This window comes from Antedon bifida, chromosome 5, assembly GCF_963402885.1.
Source record: "Antedon bifida chromosome 5, ecAntBifi1.1, whole genome shotgun sequence".
Classification (NCBI taxonomy): domain Eukaryota; kingdom Metazoa; phylum Echinodermata; class Crinoidea; order Comatulida; family Antedonidae; genus Antedon; species Antedon bifida.
The window spans coordinates 5,113,674-5,135,615 of NC_136230.1; the positions used below are offsets into that span (position 1 = coordinate 5,113,674).

The following is a 21,942-nucleotide window of genomic DNA, read 5'->3' on the forward strand; positions in this document are numbered from 1 at the left end:
TTTGTCTATTTTTAAACCGATTCAATCAAATGGAAATGGTATACAGTAACCCTATTGTGATTATAAAAAATATAAACTTTAAAATAAAACAAACAAATAAAAAAAAGTTGCCATAATTAAAAAACTGGATTAAAAATATTAACAAGAAATTTTTCTTACAAAAAACACTGCTTGACTTTTTGACGTAACAGTTTTCTTCCTTCATTAAATATTCCTTCACTTGCACTGATGAAGGGCTAGTGTTGCCCGAAAGCTCTGCTAACTTTTCTGGCTGTTTTACTTATCGTTTTGATTTAGCTTTTTGCTTTTTTTTTGTATCTCCATTGAGATCCAGCCACTGATACCCACAGCATTGTCATTTTTTCAGTAATTTGCCTTTGGATTTATGTATATATATTGATATTTTATTTAATAAATTAAGAAACAATGATTTGTTGTTTGTTACTTTTAGCAATCCGTACAAATGTTGTGTAAATGTAAATACTGTATATATAGTAGTCCAACTTCTATTCGTATATACCGCCCTCAAATATTTTGTATCGCGAAAGTTTTTTAATGAAAAGTTCCAGCACCGCGCGCACACCAGAGACAGCATGAAAACACGACGTAAAGATGACAGGGCAGTCTAAATTTCACGTTTTATATGGCTAAGTAATAATAGAAAATTAAAAGGTGAAACATCGAAATAATGTGGCCCTGCTCGTGCTGTTCACAGTTTTCACGCCTGCTACACTTAGGCCTACTGACGGTCTGTTTTTTCGGAGTGCTTCCCTCCAGTCAACAGGTAGGTTGTCTGTCGCCTATTTGTCTACCATCATGATGAGTGGATGGTTGGACCTTTCTGCTTGACGAAAAGGTATGCTGGTTGATACGCACTGTTTCACATTCTGTGATCTTTTTATCCTCTTCCAAAAGGTGAATTTAATGTGAAGTGTATCGGGGATTACGAATTTAAGAGATAGAAAAGTTTTTGTAATCTTTCAATTCATTCTTACCTGTCCAAAATTAACCTAGATGTTTAGATGCACTAGACGTGACACGCAGTAAATTGCATATTAATTATTATTGTCTGGTCTGTCGATATGCATGTAGGGATATACTAATACTTGGCTATATTACTAATGTAGAATGAATAGGTGATATAATAATATTTAGAGGTACCTTTTAATGCCTTATATATAGGCTAGATTTTCAATGTCAAACTTTACTTAACTTTTATCGTTTAACAATTGTCGTATTCGATTGGGAACTTTCGTTGTCAACGTAAAGATTCGTTGAGTACTTTTTGTATTCGAATTGTAAATTTGTGCTCAACAGAAAGTCATTCGAATAGAAAACGTTGACAACGAAAGCTTTTTCGTTAAGAACAATCTCAACGCTCAAAATAGTCCGTTAAAAAGTACTCAACGGAAAAACTACTCAACGGTTCACTCGAATACGACAATTGTTGAAGAAAAGTTTTCATGGGCCTTCTGCTATAATTCTAATTATGGTATTATTAGTTTATCATTCAACTTTTTGGTTTGTCTTTTTAAATATTTGTCAATAACCAGATCTTCTTGTGTCCTTCATTCAATGCTTTAAAAAAAAAATAAACAAAAAACAGATGTCAATAAAACAATTATGCAATCTTAAAAAAAAAATGTTATTTTATTTTTAAGGATGTTAATTTTGGTCTACACTCTCTCTGTGTACAATACCAAACTACTACTAAAAAGTGTAATGTGCCCAAATGTGGTATTGATATGCTTAAATATGGTAGTGCTATGACATCATCATGTCCATGGGCACATCACATTTTGTCACATGAAGTTTGATAGTGTAGACAGAGCTTTACTTAGTATTTAAGCATGGACCTATACATTAGTCTAATCTAATTTATAGATCCATGCTATAAGTATAGTATGTTATTATTTCAGTTGCAAGTCCTTGAATTTAAAAAAGAAAAAAATAATAATTTATTTCAGGGTTGACGACCCCTGAGCAAAAAGCAGAATCATAAGAATAGGTCACAGAGTTCAAACAGATAGCAAATCAAAACCAATCAACCATGACCACTAAAAGGGACATCATCAAATTAGTTACTTCCTTTTAGATTGAATACTTATTTATTATTTTTATAGAAAAACGTTATAAAGCTTATGCAACTATGAATAGGTGTTTAACAGGCAAGCCACAGCATCAGTGTACCATGAAAAAACATAATAGATTACTTTACAATATATACCAAATACATCTTAGCAGATGTTGAAGCTATTTCTTTCCCTGGTGCATGACTTCATTTAGCAATAGGCATAATAAAATCTAGTGAAAATAACTTTAGCAGCCCGTTGTCTAGGTTTAGGTGATTTTAATCAGTGTGTGGAAAAGAATCTAATTTTAATAAATTACTAAAAATGTTGCATGTTTAATCTAGCTTTGTGTCTGGTGGGCTAAGCAATGGTCACCAATTCTTAATATCCAATTTAATTTAACAGCAACATGTCTTTATCTACCAACTCAGTGAGACCAAATGGTTGCTATTATGTATCTATTTTAATACACTATTCAATCATTTAAAAAGTTTTACTTCAATTTTTACATAATTATAAAATAAAAAGTATATTTTACTATAAAAACCATTAAACATTATTGAACATTTTGATAATCAATCATTGTATTGCATTTTTTGCTATACCATTTTATGCAATTATTTAGATAACCTTTTAGTGTTCAAAAAATGAAGATTAATAAAAAAATATGTTGAATATGACATTTCAGAGTATTAATAATCAATCACTTCCATAGAAAAAAACTTTAAAAAAATAATGTTTTCACTTTAAATAAAAAGACAAAATAAATGGTCAAATTCAACCAAAAACCCATTGCCTTCCAGTCAATTTTTTTCCGATCCAATTTTTGGTCAAAGTTAATAACTATTATGTGACATTAAAATGGTATAGAAAAAAAATGTTGCAGGTGGTATATATTTTTCTTTTGCTTTTTTTCAGATTCCACATTCTCTTAGATATCATTTAAAAGATGTAAGAACCGCAGAAGAGTTTAGAAATGTAATCAGGTTATATTCTAACGATCAGAAGTTTGAAAATAATAGTGAGTATCATTCATTCATTTCCTTTATTTTGGATAGTACATCCATCACACAAAACATACAAAACAAAAAGAGAACAAATTTCACTAGGAAATTAACAATAGCATTAAGTATAAATAAACCATAGTTATACCGATAGTATAAACGTCTTACAATCTTATATACAAAAAAGCATGTCATTATAGTATATTAAATAATTGATAGACAAACAGAATATCTTCAAAATGTTTATTACTCATTGTTTATTTTTATAGAAAATAAATGTTAAAAGAAAAATTGACTATCAAAGACTTATTATCTCTAAAAGCAAGGAAGTATAATTTTTATTTAAAATAGTTTAATTAAAGTATTAAATGATATTGTTTATAGAAGTGAAGAAAGAGGTTGCACTAGCAGAATCAAGTGAAGATAATTTTGAAATAATAGATGAAATAAAACCAAGAGATGATAAGACTATAGATGGTAACATAAAGTGTAAGTAATTTCCATTTAAACTTTAAAGATATATTGTCCCCCTGAAAAAAATTAATTTAAAACTTTTTCTGTTGAATATGCCATTTTAAAGTCACATCACCAAACAAAATAATTACTTGAAAAAACTGTTATGTCAAAAATAGTGTTTTTGGTTGAATTTAACTATTTATTTTCTGAAATCATTATTTTTTCTATGAAATTGAATAACTTCATAAAAACTGCAAAATTAAAAGTCTAATGTTATAAATCTTTATTTTTCATGATTTTGGGGAGAAATACACCAACATAATTGGTGTTTTATAATCAATTTTGATTTTATGAAAATGTGTCCTTATCTTTTAGTATTAACATACTTGAATATTTTTATTAATAAATTGTCATAATTCAGTTTATTCTGTAATGCCATTTAATTTGTTTAAACCAGATTACATCATAAATACAGTAGTAGTAGTAGTAGTAGTAGTAGTACATGTTTTATTATAAGAATTTGTTAATAATTATTGTTTTAATTAAATTGTTCTCCCTGAATGTAGTGTGTGAACTTGTTTCTACAATATCTTATATTTTGCTAAATATGTCTAAAGACATTCTAGTCATCATTTATTGTTACAGTAAATAATTTCATGATGTGAGTGTTCTCATTTTTTAGGACATTCCTCTGTAAATTTCAATTACTTTTTATCAGTTCATTATCGTTAATGTGAATTTATGGTGTTTTGTTGCAAAGTTTGACAAATAACTGGCATTGCCTCAAGTGTATTCTTACTTTACACAGATTAGATTTATAAAACAAGAAATAATAAATCTAAATATAAATTTCTATCAGAAAAGGTTTTTAATTTTCAAGTAAAGCTATCTTTAGACGTGTTACTGCATGCGACACGAAGAGAAAAAATTGTAAAAGAATGTACCTGAGTGTACATCTTATAATCTGAGTTTACTAAACTACAGCCTGATATCTTATAATACTATATCACAAAAAAAATGTGAAAATATTATATCAACATTTACAAACAATTTGGGTATGGGCGCATTATGTCACCTGGTTTTCCCTTCCCATCATTGGCTAATTATATTCATGTTATTATTTTGTTGTTGTTCACCATGATCTCATATACAGAAAATATTATTTTTGTCACGTGTGTCTGAGAATTCGAATAAATAGACATTTAAATAATCTGTGGTCTAGTGGATAAGGCGCTCACTCTGTATGTAAAATGTAGCAGGTTCGAATCCACAGACATATCCATTTGTAAATGTAACTTTTTAATGAAGATTTATTATCTAATTGGTATAAGGAGGCTATGTTTGTAATTTACATACCTTTTGTTACCTGGTTATTACTCAATTATTAATTTATGACCAGTATAATTTACAGTGTAAACATATTTGATGTAAATATAATATATCATGTTAGTTTGCAGAACAAAGTAGGTTTTTATTTGATTTATCCAATACAAATTATCCCATGTACAGTAGTATAACATACTTTTATGTAAGATTTTGAGGAGGGGATGAGGTTAGGTTTTTTCCACTTTCTTTTAAGAATCATGTATATATTTTTCCACTTTATGAATGAACATGAATTATATATAAATATTTTATCATATAGTTTTATATGGATTGCAATTTGAATTTCTTACAAATACATTTCAACTTATTTTCCAATACATATAAAAAGAAATTTGATATTGTGTAAAATTTATTTTTACAACTTTTAGAAGGAGCGCTGGTTTCACACAGTTAAGAATTTATTTAAAAAATCTCATGGGAAAAACAGTTTTTCATTTTGTAACTAAATTTTTTGTTGAAAAAACCTTAAAAGATGTTGTTCAATGATTATCAATGAAAATATTAAATTTAAATCATGCATCAGACGACAAATGAAACATTCTCTGATCACGGGAGAATGACGTTCGTTAAGTTCAAAGAAAAGACCCTAACCCTAACGAATATGGACTAATATAAACAGATTAAATCGTTTGTAAATATTTGAATCCAATGGGGATTAAGAATAGTTAGAATTAGTTAGGATTAGTTTAAAGAAGCAACTGTGTAATCAATATTAATCCATTCAAATCTATTAATCACTTAATAATAATAATAATTATTTTAGTATTATGATAAACTATATTGAATTAATGAATGCACTATATGAACATGCCATTTGCGACAATATCCTTCAGTGATGTCATGACCTATTTTTATACCACGCCTTATTCAACCGCGCAACATTTAGCGAACTAAACAGCGCATGATCCCACAATAGGTCAAAAGTAATAATGTACCAGTTGTGATGTGGGCACGAGGTGACCTTTGACTTCTTTACCAGATTTCCAAGAAAAATTTACTTTTAACCAATCATATGATCAAAGTAAATATTATTAGTTGATGGAGATCTTCTAGAGTACACTTGAAGTATTAGATTAATTGGACTAATATTGACGTGTTTAAATTTACTATAAAAGAAAAACAATTTCATTTTAATGGAAAGGTTTAAAATACTTCCTTTTGATGAGTTTCTGACTATCTTAGCATCAAGTATGCCATTTGTTTTGTGTATGATCAAGGTATCTGTGGCATAGGGTTGAATTTGGGTAAAAAATCTTGTGGTCTAATGAGATGACACTCCTCCTGTAAGCAAGCAGTTCCATGATCGAATCCCAAAACTTTTTGACTGGGTTATGCTCAATACAATCATGTCATCTAAAAACAAATCCTGTTGATATGTTTAAACAAGAAATATTTCTTACAAAAAATGCTGCTCGACTTTAGTAAACGTGAAATCTTGATAATATACAGTACTTCCCTTTATGCCTGTACATACAATAGACGATCCCACTTAACAAACTGTATTTAGTATTGTTAGGTACTACACCTATACATAAACATTGTATTGATATAAGACCATGATTTTGTTTAGCATTAGGAGGGCTAAGAGGCAGGGCAAGGGTGACTCGTAGAAGCCCACCAGAGACACAAGGTAAGACCAATTCTTAGATTATGATATTCTTGCTCAAAAATAACATTGTGCTTCTGGTGAAGGTTTCAATAATCAATAATAATTAATTAGGGCAGAAACATTCAATAATTTCACTAATCACTGCCATTAATGACAATTGGAATCTGGAATCTAAAGAGGGAACTCTCGCATGATCAATGAAAGCTCTGTCTACACTATCAAACTTTATGTGACAAAAAATGTGATGTGCGCATATATGGACATGGTGATGTAATATCACTACCATATATAAGCATATTACTACCATATTTGGGCACATCACACTTAATACTGTACAAAAGGAACATGGCCAAATTGAATATATTTATAGTCGGCTAATCACTAATATCGTAATAGAAGGCAGGCGGTGGGCATTAACCTTTACATGATACATCTTAAGACCTATAATGGCGTATCGGACAATCACGTAAAATGCATGAGTTCGAGGCCGGACTGTGCCATATTGCTTACATGCTTTAATCTCATTGCTTCATCCTTCAGATAGGATGTAAAGTCGTTGGTCCCGTTTATATACAATGCACATGTGTATAATAAAGAATTTGATTTTGGTAGAAGTTGCGCTGTGGCTGCCTTAGGTATGTAGAGGGACTATCATTAATTTCCTCAACTGCAGACTAATAATAAATTTACATCCAAATAATATTTCACTAAAGGAATGTGGTATTGCTAATAATCTCAAATTATTTGATTACATAAAATTTAAAAAACAATAAATATAATAATAATGCTGTAACCACCACCACAATTGTACTAACCTCACATTACATTAATAGATTAATTATGTTGTTGACATTATTCAACAATTACTAATAATTGACTGTATTAAATTAAATGTATTGCTGTATATCCTCTGGTATAATCCCACCCCACCTAGAAAATGAAATTAGGGGTGGGACTATACCCGGGGAAACTCTGATTAGTATGCCTTTTTGTGAAATCAGATATAACCAAGGATGTGGGATTAGACCAGAAGTGGGATTATACCCGAGGATAAAAATAGCATAATTATTATAAAATATTGATACACTATTGGTGAAGGGTGCTATTTCAAACCTCAGATTTGGGACAATTATGAAAAACATGCACAAGAGATGATATATTAGTAATGCACTTCATAAACCCCAGAACAAATAATAGAATTATATAGGATTTGGACCAATGACTCTGTGATCATGAATCATATTTTAACCACAAATTATCGACAGTGACACTTACCGTAATATTATTAAGTATAAATAATATAATAATATAAAAAGATATATAATGAAATGGATCTTTCAACTTTAAGTACATTTTTATAGGCCTAGACCCCCTAGACCCGCTATGATCCAGGTATGGGAACATTCAATAAATTAGGAGCCAACCTCATACTCCTACTTAACTTTAGCTCGCACGCAACATCATTCTGACATTTCGTTGTAAACTTTTTACGATTCTTCGCCCCCGGAAATTCTAACTACCATTTTTTTTTTTTGGAGAACTTATTTATTATAAAAACTTAAATATTTATAACGTTGCTATTCCCCTTTGACAGCTAAAATGAAATTATGAACTACTTTTTGATATCTATTTTTGACAGATTAATAATATAATATGATAGCAATTTTGAATTGCCCCTGACCTATTGTAAATGTGTGGATGTTGGAGTATAAACTAAAGCTCTGTCTACACTATCAAACTTTATTTGACAAAAGAATGTGATGTTCCCTTTATACTATATGAAAATGATGATTTCATATCACTGCCATATTTAGGGATATCACTACCATATTTAAGCACATCATAGCTTGATAGTGTAGACAGAGCCTAACTTTAATTGAATGATTGACTTTTGGAGATGGAAACTATTTTCTTTGTATTCATTATGGAGAAATGTAAACTGTATTTAAAAATTAGCATTAATTAAAGATAAGGTGATTGACACCTATTTTTCAATTTTCAACATGAAAAAGTTCAATCACAACATTAAAGATGTATTGTCCCCCTGAAAAAAATAATTTTTTCAGCCAATGGATTTTTGGTTGAATTTAACCATTTATTTTGTCATTTTACAAGTGAAAACATCATTTTTTTTCATCTTGTTTTCTATGAAAGTGATTAACTTTATTAAAACTACAAAATAACATATTCAAAGTCTGATTTAATTAATCTTCATTTTTCATGTTTTTGGGGGACAATACATCTTTAATGTGAAAAATTGACAGGGTTGTAACTTGTTTTGAACTTAACAGAGATTGAATTACAGAAATAAAAACTCAATCAACAAAATGTACCTGTTGTGAGGTATTTACTATGTCTGTTTTATTTATCTTGTAGTCAGCTTTACAAATTGTTATTTTCAGTATCATAAATTATGGTTTGAGTGTAAAAGTACAGATTATTATGTTTTAAAAAGTAAAACTTTTTGACCCAGAATTTAGTGTATATTCCTCTGGGAACTCGGAAATGATATTTAAACTACATACAAATCTATTTGTATTTGAACTATTAACTGAAATAATTGTATTTTGACAAGTTTGTATAGTATTGAGAAATAATATATCAAATTAAGAAAAATATAATTTAATAGTTATGTCGTCAATGGGAGAAGATCCTATTTTAATTTGATTTTCTGTTTTTTTATTGTATTGTATTTCTGAAATAAAATGATCAATCAATCAATCAAATAACTAGGAGTAAGGATACTGTAGGCTGAACTCCAACTCACTTGTTCTTTTATTTATGGTAAATAAAAACAAATTTGTTTTTTACATCTATGATTTTTTTAAGAACAAGTGTTCTTTCAAAAAATGTTTTATGACTTATTTTTTTTAATTTATTTATAGTAAAATAAGTCATGCCACTCCAAAGTTTAATGAACAAAAGTTTGTGAAACTAAATCCTCAAGTCAACATTATCCAATGTATAGTGTTATACATGATTTGGTCAAAAGAGTGGATGGCAAATAGTTTTATTTATCCCCTTTTAAAAGGATGAGTGGTGACAATTTAAAGATGTGTGAAGACCAACAACTTGTTTGGTGACAAAAACTTTGTTAGTGACAAGAACCTTGTTAGTGACAAGAACCTTGTTAGTGACAAAAACTTTGTTAGTGACAAAAACTTTGTTAGTGACAAAACTTCATTGGTGACATTCCAAAAATTGTTTAATGCCAAAAACTTGGTTGTTTACAAAACCTTACAAGTATGGGTGACAAAAACTTGTATTGGTGGGTGTCAAAAACTTGGTTGATGACAACTATTTTGTTGACAGAAATGTAGTTGGTGACATAAACTTGGTTGGTGACAAAAACTTGGTTGGTGACAAAAACTTGGTGGGGGACAAAAACTTGGTTGATGACAAACATTTTGTTGACAGAAATGTGGTTGGTGACAAAAACTTTTTAGTGTCAAAAACTGTTTTAATGTCAAAAACTGTTTTAATGTCATAAACCTTTTTACTGACAAAAACTTGGTTGTTGACAAAAAATGTGTTTGTTGAGAAAAACTTGGTGGGTGACAAAAACTGGGCGACAAAAACTTTTGTGTGTTTGAAAGAAATACTTAATAGTAATGTAGGGTTTAAAGCAGGACAGGTAACAAATAACTGGAGCAATAATGCATTCAACAAAGTTGGAGTAGGTGATATATTTTATGGATAAGTGACAAATAGAAATTATTTATGAAAAGGGATAAGAATGGAATGAATATTAATATTAATTTGTGTCATAAAATTTGTTATTTTATGAATTAAATATTTGAGATAGCATAAGATTGTAAAGTTATTTATATTTTCTCTTTTTGTATTAGATGATGATAATGATGATGATGATGATAAACCTAAAATTACTGAATTACCAAAATGTGATCCGAGGGCTACAGTGGTAGAAGTACCTAAGGACGATCCTAATGTTTTCTTTTATCCTCCTTGCGTGGAGTTACAAAAATGTAGCGGTTGCTGCACTAGTGACCTTAATGAATGTACAGCGGTGGAAACTAAACCGGTCGTTGTTCACGTAATTGTAAGTCGACCAATTATTGTTTTTGGAATTTTTTCTCCTTATCCTTCTTTTGTTGTGCTTTGCTATTAAGTTGTTATCTTAGCAGCCATCTCTTTACTAAAATTTCAATTAGTTTGTATTCGTTGTTTGTTAAAGATCACAGCGGTGTTTTTCTTTCCCAGAGGCAGGATTAAAGTAGAGATGTTTAAACAAGCCTGTGGCATAGGATTTACAAGCCAAGAAGCCATCAATACTCTTTACTTCAGTCACCTAATCTTTCAATATTTGCTTTACCCTTTTCCTGCGTAACCATAATCTTTCTGGTGTATTTATTTGTTAAGTGCCAAATATAGTCACATTATCGCTGTATTATTTACTGCTAACAAGACAGTTTTCTGTGGAATTATTTTGATATGAAATATAAAACTTACAAAATTTATAGTTGAGTGATAGGCATTGCTATATAATCACACTTGAAACTACATACAGTTTTTAGGAGACACCTTTGTGACCACTGTTAACATAGTTTTATAGTTTTAGCTTGGTTCCTCATAACCACATCGCAAGTACTGTAATTTTACCAATCATATGTGATGGATCATAAGATCCTTTTTTTTGTGATTGATCAACTCACTTGTGTTTTGCTTAAGTTGTTGCGTCCAAGTGGAAACCAAACTTAAGTCAGTCTTTGTAATATTATAACTTTGAAGTTATGAAAACTTTAAGTGTATTTAACAAGGCCAGCATGCAGAAATACTAGTAGAAACAAAAATTGATTGTAAAAATAAAGTTGAAATGAACAGATTTCCAAAAAAAAACAGCATATGGCTCTGTCTACACTATCAATCTTTATGTGTCAAAAAAGTGTGATGTGCCCAAATATGGTAGTGATATGACATCATCATGTCTGCATATGGGCACATCACATTTTTTTGTCACATAAAGTTTGATAGTGTAGACAGAGCTTTAGGTGCAGCACATTTTAGATGAGGTTTATTCTAAACTGTTATTCTGTGTGTCTTGTACAGGTATACGGATATTTATCAAATTCTGGATACTTAAAAGAGCCCTATCCCATAACGATGCAAGAGGACGTGAGTTGTGAGTGTTTATGTAAGGTACAAAAGAAACACTGTAATCTCAACATCCACCAATATACCCAGTGTTCCTGTCAATGTATAGCAGGCAGACAGACATGCTCAGAGACTATGTACTGGGATGCGCAGACGTGTAGCTGTATATGTCACGCGACCCCACAACAAAGGTCAGTATGTTGATAGAGCTTTTACTCCTAACAGCCAATTTACACAGACGAGCGGTAACAGTAAGCAAAAAACTGCGTAGCTTGTCCCACGTAGAATCTGTGTCTATCCTGAGTGGAAACCGCCTGTCCGCTCCGTGTTGTGTTTAAATGGTCTAAATGAGTTACCGTTACCGCTTGTCTGGCTTTTAAACTGCAATTTGATGTCAAATCTTTCGGTCACTTGCACTTAGATTAATTGTCTGATTATCATTCAAAGTAAAATTTTTGTGAATAACTACCTCGATCTATTGGATCAACAACAAAAAAATATTCTCTTCTACCTCAAAGTAGTTTGCGTCAGAGAGCTATATTTTCAGATGTTTTCCGTAATCTAACATAGTTGTTAAGTAATTTTTGGGTGAGACTAGAATCCATGACCTCCAGATCACTATCCTGGCATTGATGTTACCTCTAAACCACTGATCTTGTGCTGATCAATAGGGTTCGAATCAAAGGAAGCTAATTTAATAACTACTTTGAAATAGATTTCTAGGAATCTAAAGGTGTCGCCTTTTTTTTTCAGGGTAAAGCAAACATCTAACCAATTAAAAAGTTTGTGTTGTATTGTATTCTGTTATTTTTTAAGTTGTATCTGTACATTTAATTTGTTCATTAATTACTTTTGTTTGTTTTAAGTTTTTTTTTGTTCCATTCTTTGTTTGAAGTGTGCCATTGATAGAAAAGTGTTGTTTCCAATTATTAAAAATTGGTCTCTTTATAAATAATAGGGGTGTCCCCTGAATAGGAGTGTCCTAAATGGATGTGTATTTGTATCTCTATTTTCTTTCATGTTTTATGCTCTATTGCTCCTTTGTCTGTGGTAAGGCATCAGCCAAAAAGTCAAATAAATATTCTCTCTCATAATTTCCTTGTGAATACCTGTTGATAATGGATTTAAATATTGTGTACATTCTCAGTCATCTAAAGGTTAGGTTTACATGCTTCAATAACTTATAATAAATTTCTATCCCAGATACAAAAGATCATTAAACATTGTTTGAATAAAAAGACATGTTTTAAATACTTTTTAAACACCTTCTGTCTGTTTATAGGTTGATTTTTATAGGTTAACTTGTTGAAACACCCGGAAGTTCACTTTTAAGTAAAAACTTTTTCTCCCCACCCACCTAAATTGTTTAAGTATCTACAATCTTTTCAGTCAATATTTATTGATTAATGTACAAAACTTGAAATTGATTTGTTTCTGCTATATATAATAATTCAATAAATTGACTTATTCTTAAAACTTATTATTACAAATTCTGATCAAAGCCGTAATTTGATTTTTCAATTGATTGTGTGTGAAGATTTTTATAATTATTTTTGTGAATCGTAATACCCTGTAATATTCTTGCAAAAACCATGTGCTTCGTTATACGGTAAACAGTTGATATGACTACATTTTATCTCTATATACGTAGAATGGGAAATGGTACGCATGAATTCCGATTTATGTGTGTATGCATATTTTGTCAACAGAAAGTCGGTATTATAGATCATTATCGATGCTGTCTCCTCGCCATATTTCTTATTTTTAAAGTTTGAGGTAGTCTTTATGTGTGTTGTGTTAAATTATAATTTGAGGATAATTACATGTATGTTGCTATATATTGAATAGTATCATATTATGTTCATCTTAATTGCCAAAAAAACATAGTTTCCACTCTGCATTTAAAGCTTGTGAATGTGAGTACAGTATTAATTTGAGCAGGCAAAGGCAGGGGCCCAGTTTATCGTACCTAAAGGGCCAACAGTGTATCGGCAAAGGTTCGAGGCTGACTCTCTCCAGTTCTAATGGTGGAACAACACTTCTTGGATAAATACTATAAACCATAGGTCCAGTGTACACAGTTTGTCCGTGTGCACTTTAAAGAACCCAGTTCATTATTTGAGATGAGTAGAGGGTTATTCCGGTAAACTGGTTCACAAAATGGCCCCTGTATCCGGGGGATTACCTCCTATCTGATAGAACAGTGATTAATTTGCTAATGGTAATCCTTGGCCACAAAAAAATTTCAGGTTATATATCAATGTGATAGCCAGTGAACATAGTATCTAGGTTTGCTTGACTGCTAATTCAACCCCATCCTATTTGATACTATAGCTAGCAGTGATAATGAATCCACTTAAATGTATGAATAGAGAAAATACAGTGGAAAATAAACACAAAGCTGGTCATTATAATGAACTACCACACAGGGATAACAGGATCAAGGGAACACATAATCTGATTTGCATTTAAATTACTCTTAAGCTTGTTATTTTTGTCTAACTTTTATTTAAAAGGATTTTTAAAGGGTGATTTTAAATAAAAAGAACACAAAATAAATGGTGTGTGAAAATAATTGACTTTAAAACTGTACATAATTAATTAATTTTATTGTATTTGGCAGTGGATTTTTAATCGCAAAATTACAAACAATTTTATAGTGTTGAGCCCTGTCTACACTATAAAAAAATAGTTTGAAAAAAAAAAGTGTGATGTGTCCAAATATGGTAGTGATATTCCCAAATATGGTAGTGATATTTCCAAATATGGTAGTGATATTCCCAAATATGGTAGTGATCTGACATCTATTTGGACACATCACATTTTTTTGTTGCATACAGTTTGATAGTGTAGACAGAGCTTAGGATTATCTTTGCAGTTTCTGTTATTTGTTAAAAGAAGCAATTAATTTGTGTTTTAAAAAAAATTCAATTTTGCTCTAAGAATTTTGTTTGGTTATTACTGCTAATTATAAGGTGGGTTTGTGGTTTGGCATCTGTAAATCAGACATTTGAAGGTGGACTTTAAACCACTGGGTTAGAGAATATCCAAGTAATTTATTTCACTGACTGAAAAAATAAAATTCACTGCTGTAATCGTCATAAAATTATTGAATTTTATTTTGGACAAATGCAATTTAAACTTTGTGACACGTCTCCGTTCAGGATCATTTAAACTGATGAATATACACATTAAATCTTTATCTTGTCACTATATCTAATAGTTAATGCTATTCTTTCCTTTGAAATAATTGACGAGTCTGTGACTATACCTTTATTGATACAATTTTTGGCTAGCCTTTAGTGGAGTGAAAAGTTTAGCATGAGAAATTGAGTGTTCTATAGAATAGGATGATTGACAGAGATATCAAAAAAAGATATCTCTCATACTCGTAAATATTTTCACAATAAAACGGCAAATTGTGCGGCCTGTTTCCTGTTCGAAACATAATGGGTGTAGTAATGAGTTCAGGTGAAATCATTAAAATTGATTCTATTTTCTGTAGTCCAATTATAGTTCATATAGTAAAGATGATTGTATAAGTTATTAGCTTTCTTTTGTACTGCCGGATATTCAGTTTATAGTTCTCAATAGATGTCTGTTCATGTCAAATTATTCTAGGTTACTCCTGCAGTTACTAATGCAGCTACTACTATATACTATGTTTATTCCTTAACCGATTTTGAAATTATTATGCTGTTTTTGGTACTCGTACTGTTTATTGGAGTGACTGTCTTTTCTACATTTAAGCAAAGTAAAATAATATACGCTATTGCATTAAACAGTAACAGTAACTGCAGTAATATCACATGTCTTTTGAACACTTGGCTCCCTTGGTCACAAACTTTATGTGACCAAAATTGTGATGTGCTCATATGGACATGATGATGTCATATCACTACCATATTTGGGCATATAACTACTATATTTGAGCACATCACACTTTTTTTGTCAAACTAGTTTGATAATGTAGACAAGGCTTTACTTGAGATTCACACATAAACAAAGATTCTAACAAGGTTTTTCTTCTCTTTTTTACTTTATGTGGAACAATAAAAGGAATGAATAAATATAATTACTGCAGTAAACTGCAGTAGAATAATTTTGACATGGTCCCTTGGATGGGAATTGCGTGGTTGTGCTATTATAACCTGTTGAAGTTTAGGTGAAAATCATAAAAGTGATTGAATGTTCTGTGTTCACTACATCATTGATGACCCTTACTCCACATTGGTACCTCAAATTACATCTATATAATCACATTTCTTTGTGAATATAAGTAATATGAAAATGACATCCCAATTATGAAGTTCACGCACAAGTTAACGCAGATTAATGTATTCGAGTTCTCGTAGTTAAAAATAAAGAATTGAAGAAAAGGTCAAATTGTGTCATTCAATCATTCTGATTGGCGGTAAAAGTTTCAGTTGAAAGTCATTAAACATTATTTAATGTTCTTTTCAAATTCTTTTCAATGCTTGCTTCTGTCAAAACAAATACTAAAATGGCAAAGTGGGTTTAGTTCAAGAAACTAGTTCTGAGGTGAAATTATTAGAGTGTTGTGGTTGTAGCAAGGGTGTTAATTACTGAACAAGTCATTAAATAAAGAATAAAAAATGGTGATGTAGGTGAATAGGTAGGAGATTTCAATGTACTATAAAGAAGACAAAATAGGGTTAAAATATTAAGGTACCAGCATTTGCTATAAAGCTAAATAGAAATTGCTGCTAATTTACACAGAGAAGTGGTAAACGGTAAACGGAAAACAAAAACATAGAATCTATCTATGTTATTTCTTATGACCATTTCCACAAAACGCGGAGTAGATAAATACAGGTTCTACGTGGGACAAGCATGTAGTTTTTTTCTGCTTACCATTACCGCTCGTTTGTGTAAATTGTTCTTTATGCAGTTTTTGAAAGCTTTGCTTATATTTTGATTTTTACAAATTTGTTATAATGACCTTGGGAATAAGTTTCTGTTTAGACACGCTCAATTAACCAGCTATCTTTTTGAAAAAAGGGATTTATGTTCTCATATCGAAATTTATTTAGTTTATTTTCAGAGTAGAATTCTTTCAGTGCCTTTTCTAGGCATCTCCGTACTCTAACTCTTTTTTAAGCCTTATCTACACTATCAAACTTTATGTGACAAAAAAATGTGATGTGCCCATATATGGACATGATGATGTCATATCACTATCATATTTGGACATATCACTACCTACCATATTTGGGTACATCACACTTTTTTTGTCAAACTAAGTTTGATAGTGTAGATAGAGCTTTACTTAATATATTACAGTGTATGTAATGACATATTATGGTTCCAAGGCAGATAATTTAACAAAGACTTCTCAGGAATTATAACTATAGTAGAACCTCTATTGAGGGGACACTTTCAGGACCCAACAGTGTTACAACATATATTCTCCCTTTTCAGTTCACATTAAAGTGTCCCCTTTATAGGGGTGTCCCCTGAATAGGGGTGTCCCAAAAGAGGAGGTTCTACTGTAATGATAAAAATAAAAATCATCTCCAATTTCTAGACTAGAAAAAATTATAGTTTCCGAAAAAGTTTCTTACATAAAGTCCATTTATTTTTGTATGTACTTTTTATATACAATAGAATTTGCACTAAAAAACGGCAAGTATTCGATGAGGAACTATGTCGCTGCGATTGTAAAAGACACGCACGAGAACGCTGCCTGTCACCTAGAGTATTCAACGAATTTAAGTGCAAGTAGGTATTTTATTATTCATTTTTTAAATTCATAATTTATCAATATCATACATGGCATACACATCACTTTTTTCTGTATTTTCATATTTTGAAGTTGCTAGCAAGTGTAAGTAACCATCTCTTTTGCAAGCAATTTTTTATTTCATTCACAGAAAACTGCTGCCAATTTTTACAAAAAAAAGGGGAATAAATTTATTTTTCAAATAAATACTTAAGTAACTTTTTTTGGCCATCACCTGAATAAACTTACAAAAAGTATTTTGTCTGGCTAGAGCCGTTTACAATAATATAAGACATACCATAGATCAAGTTTATTTGATACCAATAATGGCTATAATCTACAAGATTATGGTTTTAGTTCTTGATGCCGGGTCAGCAAGTTTGCGCACATGAGTTGCCCGATCTATATTACTATAGCTTTATCTTCAAATATTATACTTCCAAGGGTAAAAGTATTTAATAGTTCAGACAGGATTAAATAATTGACATATTAGAATAGCTTCTCACCTGCGAGGAATTCCGCTGTGGTTTTTTGTACGTGGGTTTTTATTAAATATTTATTAAAGAATAGAGAGTGATTACAGTATTATGAATGTCAATGAATTGTATGTATTGTACCTCATTTAAAAATCTTATATTGAATGAATAGAATTTTTAAAATACTAATATCTTAAATTCTTGCAAGAAATTTGAATTAAATTTTGATTAGTTTAATGTAATGAATCCAAAGGAAAATTACTAAAAAAATTAAAATGCTGTGGATATCAATGGCTGGAGACACTGTTTAAATATAATAAGCAAAAATCTAAATCAAAACAGTAATGTAAAACAGCCAATTTCATTCATACAGTATAATAATAGAATAGTAGAACCCCTCCTTCAAGGGACACAACACCCCTATTAAGAGGACACGCTCTTGTCAAACGAAATACATGTTTTAACACTACGGCCAACCCCTATTCTGGGGAAACTGTTTGGCCCCAAAGGTATCCCTTTAAAATGCCTTCCTCATCATGGGCACAAGACATACAAATCTAATATACTTAAAAGTGTGGTACGGCAGACAATTAAAATAAATCGTTTGTGGGTGGAAACTTCTTTAGTTAATGAAACATTAAACCTCTATTTTGTGTTACTTAAAACCGTTGACATCATCAGTCGTAAGCTGTGAGTTGTTAGATTTCAGAAAGGGAATTAATAATTGAACGCCCAACATCTGTTTCTGTTGCTCCGGATGAATGACGTATCAGCAACATGAGAAATCTTAGCATTATTAAGAGTTATAAGATTATATGAATCCCAAACAATTATTGCCATATTAGATTTGTTTGTTAGACATATAGTAAGTGATATCATCAAAGAAGTTGTTCACTGTGAGAAAGACCTGCTTGTTTTCATAATACATGTTGATATAAAGTTTGTGGTACACCATGTATATATAGTTCTGAAAAGGACTGTTGAGTTTCTCGACGTTTCGATCAATATACTTTGATCGACCGTATGTAAATTGAGCGAAACATCCAGACACTCAACAGTACCTTTCATAACTATATGTGGTGTACCGCTTTATATCAACCTATATTGATTTCGCCATTCAAACCTTCAAACAATATAATACACATAATTTTTTACAAGTATTACATCTCGTAATTTATGTGAATTGGGTATAAGGGACTTTACACGCATTGTCATTTGGATAGGAATGACATTAAATTCCTGGTGACTACTTGTATATCAGTCATATTAATCTTCGATGGTAGGGCCCAGTACTCCCGGTATCGCCTGGTAGGATTTTATGATATAAAATGATGTCAAAGTACATGTTATTAACATGCTTTAGTTGTAAATTTAACTTGACAATGAATATAGATTAAATGAATAATGTTTTATTCAAATCATTTAATTAATATACAAATGTTTTACATAATTGCAGGTGTGAAGATGTGTTACCCAGTAAGACAACAAGTTTAGCGCAAGTGAACAAATGTCTACCAACTGTGTGTCCGTTAGACGTTAGCTTCAACCTTCAATCATGCCAATGCGAAGAATTAGAAACAGAATCGAACAAATATACCACAAAGTCTCCCTAAGCCTTAAATTATTGCGAATAAAATAAAAAATTGTTTTCCATTTGAAATAATGTACCCAAAATAGTGGTAAAATGTATAGAAACTATCATGGTATATACAGTCGGAAGTGTCCGAACTAAGAGACGTAAGTTTGCTTAGATCAAGTGTTGTCAAGATTTTTGGAAAGGTCGAAGAAAGAGATTGAATAAGACTTTGTTTTCAGAAATTTCATAACAAGACAGCACACCCAGACACTGTACTTGTGCTCACATTTATAAACAATTTTTATTTGCGTGCCCTCTTTAATTATCTTATATAATTAATGGGTAAGAAATAGCACATACCAAGGCAGACATGTGTAGAAGCTTTATGAGATATTAATGACAGACAAACAAACACAAAAGGAAGAAGATATGACATCAACAACATAGCTTCAGGGAAGGGCTGAACAGTTCCAAGTGCCAATGCTACAAGAATAAACATAGGAATACTGTAGCAAACATCATCATCAACTGTATTTTATCTGGAGAATTGTTGTGTGTTCAACTATTTCAGGAACAAAATTTAGTTACTGCAGTTACTGCAGTAGAGTAATTTTGACATAATCCTATATGATACTGAATATAAGTTGATATATTTAATAAATGTATCTACTGTGTACTTATTGCTGCTCCAACTATTTGCAATTCTCTCTCAGTTTTTGTATATTTTAGTTTTCTGAATCTGTCTAAAGCCTTGTTCGCACTGGACTTGAAAAATGGTAAATTTAACCATGGTAGCTTTACCCAATGTCATCGGAAGATTTGACCATCGTTCGCACTTGGATATTTTCAGTTAGTTTTACCGTAATTTTAATTAATTATTGGACTTAATTTAACACTGTGGGAATTGTAGCCAGTTTTTGGATTGGACTTTTCTTGGTCACTTTTGCCGGCAACTCGGTTAATTTGACCGAATTAAGTCCAGTGCGATCATGGCTTAATCTATTTCTTGATAATAATTAATTAAACCCTGTCCGCTATCCTACACTAACAGTTTATGTTGTATAGTAATTTCAAATAATGGCATTAAATTATGGTGTATAAGTTATCTGATTATATGTACAGTATTTTACTATCTGTACAAATTGTTTAAAAGATATTTTAAATGGTTTTTATTTAAGAATAGCAAACCATACTGATTTTGTACATTTTTTATTATATATTACATTTTAAGCTAGTTTTAAGTTTCCATTCCAAACATTCTGCAGCTTAAAGCTTTGAATTGCCCCTGACCTACTGTAAACGTGTGGATGTTGGAGTATAAACTAAAGCCCTGTCTACACTATCAAACTTATTTGACAAAAAAATGTGATGTGATGGACATGATGATGTCATATCACTACTATATTTGGGCATATCACTACCATATTTGGACACATCGCACTTCTTTTGTCAAAGTAGTTTGATATTGTAGACAGAGCTGTTTACACTTGCACCAATTGTTTGGTTGTGTACTTCTCCGCATCTAATGCCATGGAGGTGCAGTGTCCATGAGTCAATCTCTCTCAACATTTAGTGACGATAAGAAAAATGTGTACACACGAGAGATAAGCAGAAAACAAGATACTTTTTTTTTATAAATGTTATAATGATTTCAATGTAACTTCTAATTATGTGATGTGTAATGAAATCATGGCTAATTTTTGATGAATTCATTTTTTTAATTGATGTATTGAAATAAAATAAAGATCTTGTTTTCTGACATAGTGAAATGTATATCCTAGCTAAATGAAACCTACTAGAAACATTAGCATCAACAAAAGTACAGTTCTGATTGTCGTTCCAAATAATAAATCGCATATACTATTTATTATCAATACAGTCAACCCTCCCAAAACCAGACTTTTCTTGAGGTCCAATTAAGTCCAAAATAAATTTTTAACACTAAAGACACATTCCGAAGACCAGACCTTCTAGAAAACCAGACATATTAGGCCAGCCCAAAGGTGTTCGGTATTGGGAGAATTGACTGTGTTGTTTTTTTTTTAACAATTTAAATCCTGCCTTGACTGATTTGTGACATACTTATTCACTAAAGAGTGATAAAGTTATTTATTTCTTGATTTTAATAAAGTTGTAAATGTTATATTCATAAAGAACCTCAATATTTAAGATAAATAATCCAGGTTTTTTATTTGTATTTATTTAATGATGGTATGTATTCATATGTGTACCATTAAGTTTGTTCTGAAATTAAAGGCAACATCAGGGTTAGAACCATATTTGGCATATTACTGATTTATTTTATGTTTGCTGTATATAATCATTACTGTAGGTTTAATTAAATCGTTGTGGTTAGTGCTTCTATGTGGTTCTGGTGATAGAATAAGTTATCTTAAGGTAAGTGTGTATGAATCCACTTGCATCTGGTGTCCAGAAAAATGTGAAGAGTACATGCATCTGCGGCCAAACAAGTTGATAATTTTAGGGACCCCAGGACAATAACATTTG

At 30.8% G+C, this 21,942-nt stretch overlaps 1 protein-coding gene across 2 annotated transcripts; it reads left to right on the forward strand.

Moving 5' to 3' along the window:
• Positions 1 to 582: 582 nt before the first annotated feature.
• LOC144841975 (vascular endothelial growth factor D-like) lies at positions 583 to 21,713 on the forward strand. Of its 2 annotated transcripts, XM_078698295.1 has the most exons (8): positions 583 to 784; positions 2,991 to 3,093; positions 3,461 to 3,565; positions 6,489 to 6,548; positions 10,376 to 10,587; positions 11,595 to 11,830; positions 17,268 to 17,381; positions 19,315 to 21,713. In XM_078698295.1, exons 1-8 carry the CDS (start codon positions 689 to 691, stop codon positions 19,469 to 19,471), a joined length of 1,083 nt encoding a protein of 360 aa, XP_078554421.1. In that variant the 5' UTR covers positions 583 to 688; the 3' UTR covers positions 19,472 to 21,713. The 2 variants fall into 2 exon arrangements, with proteins under 2 accessions (XP_078554421.1, XP_078554422.1); XM_078698296.1 differs by lacking the exon at positions 6,489 to 6,548.
• Positions 21,714 to 21,942: the final 229 nt, after the last annotated feature.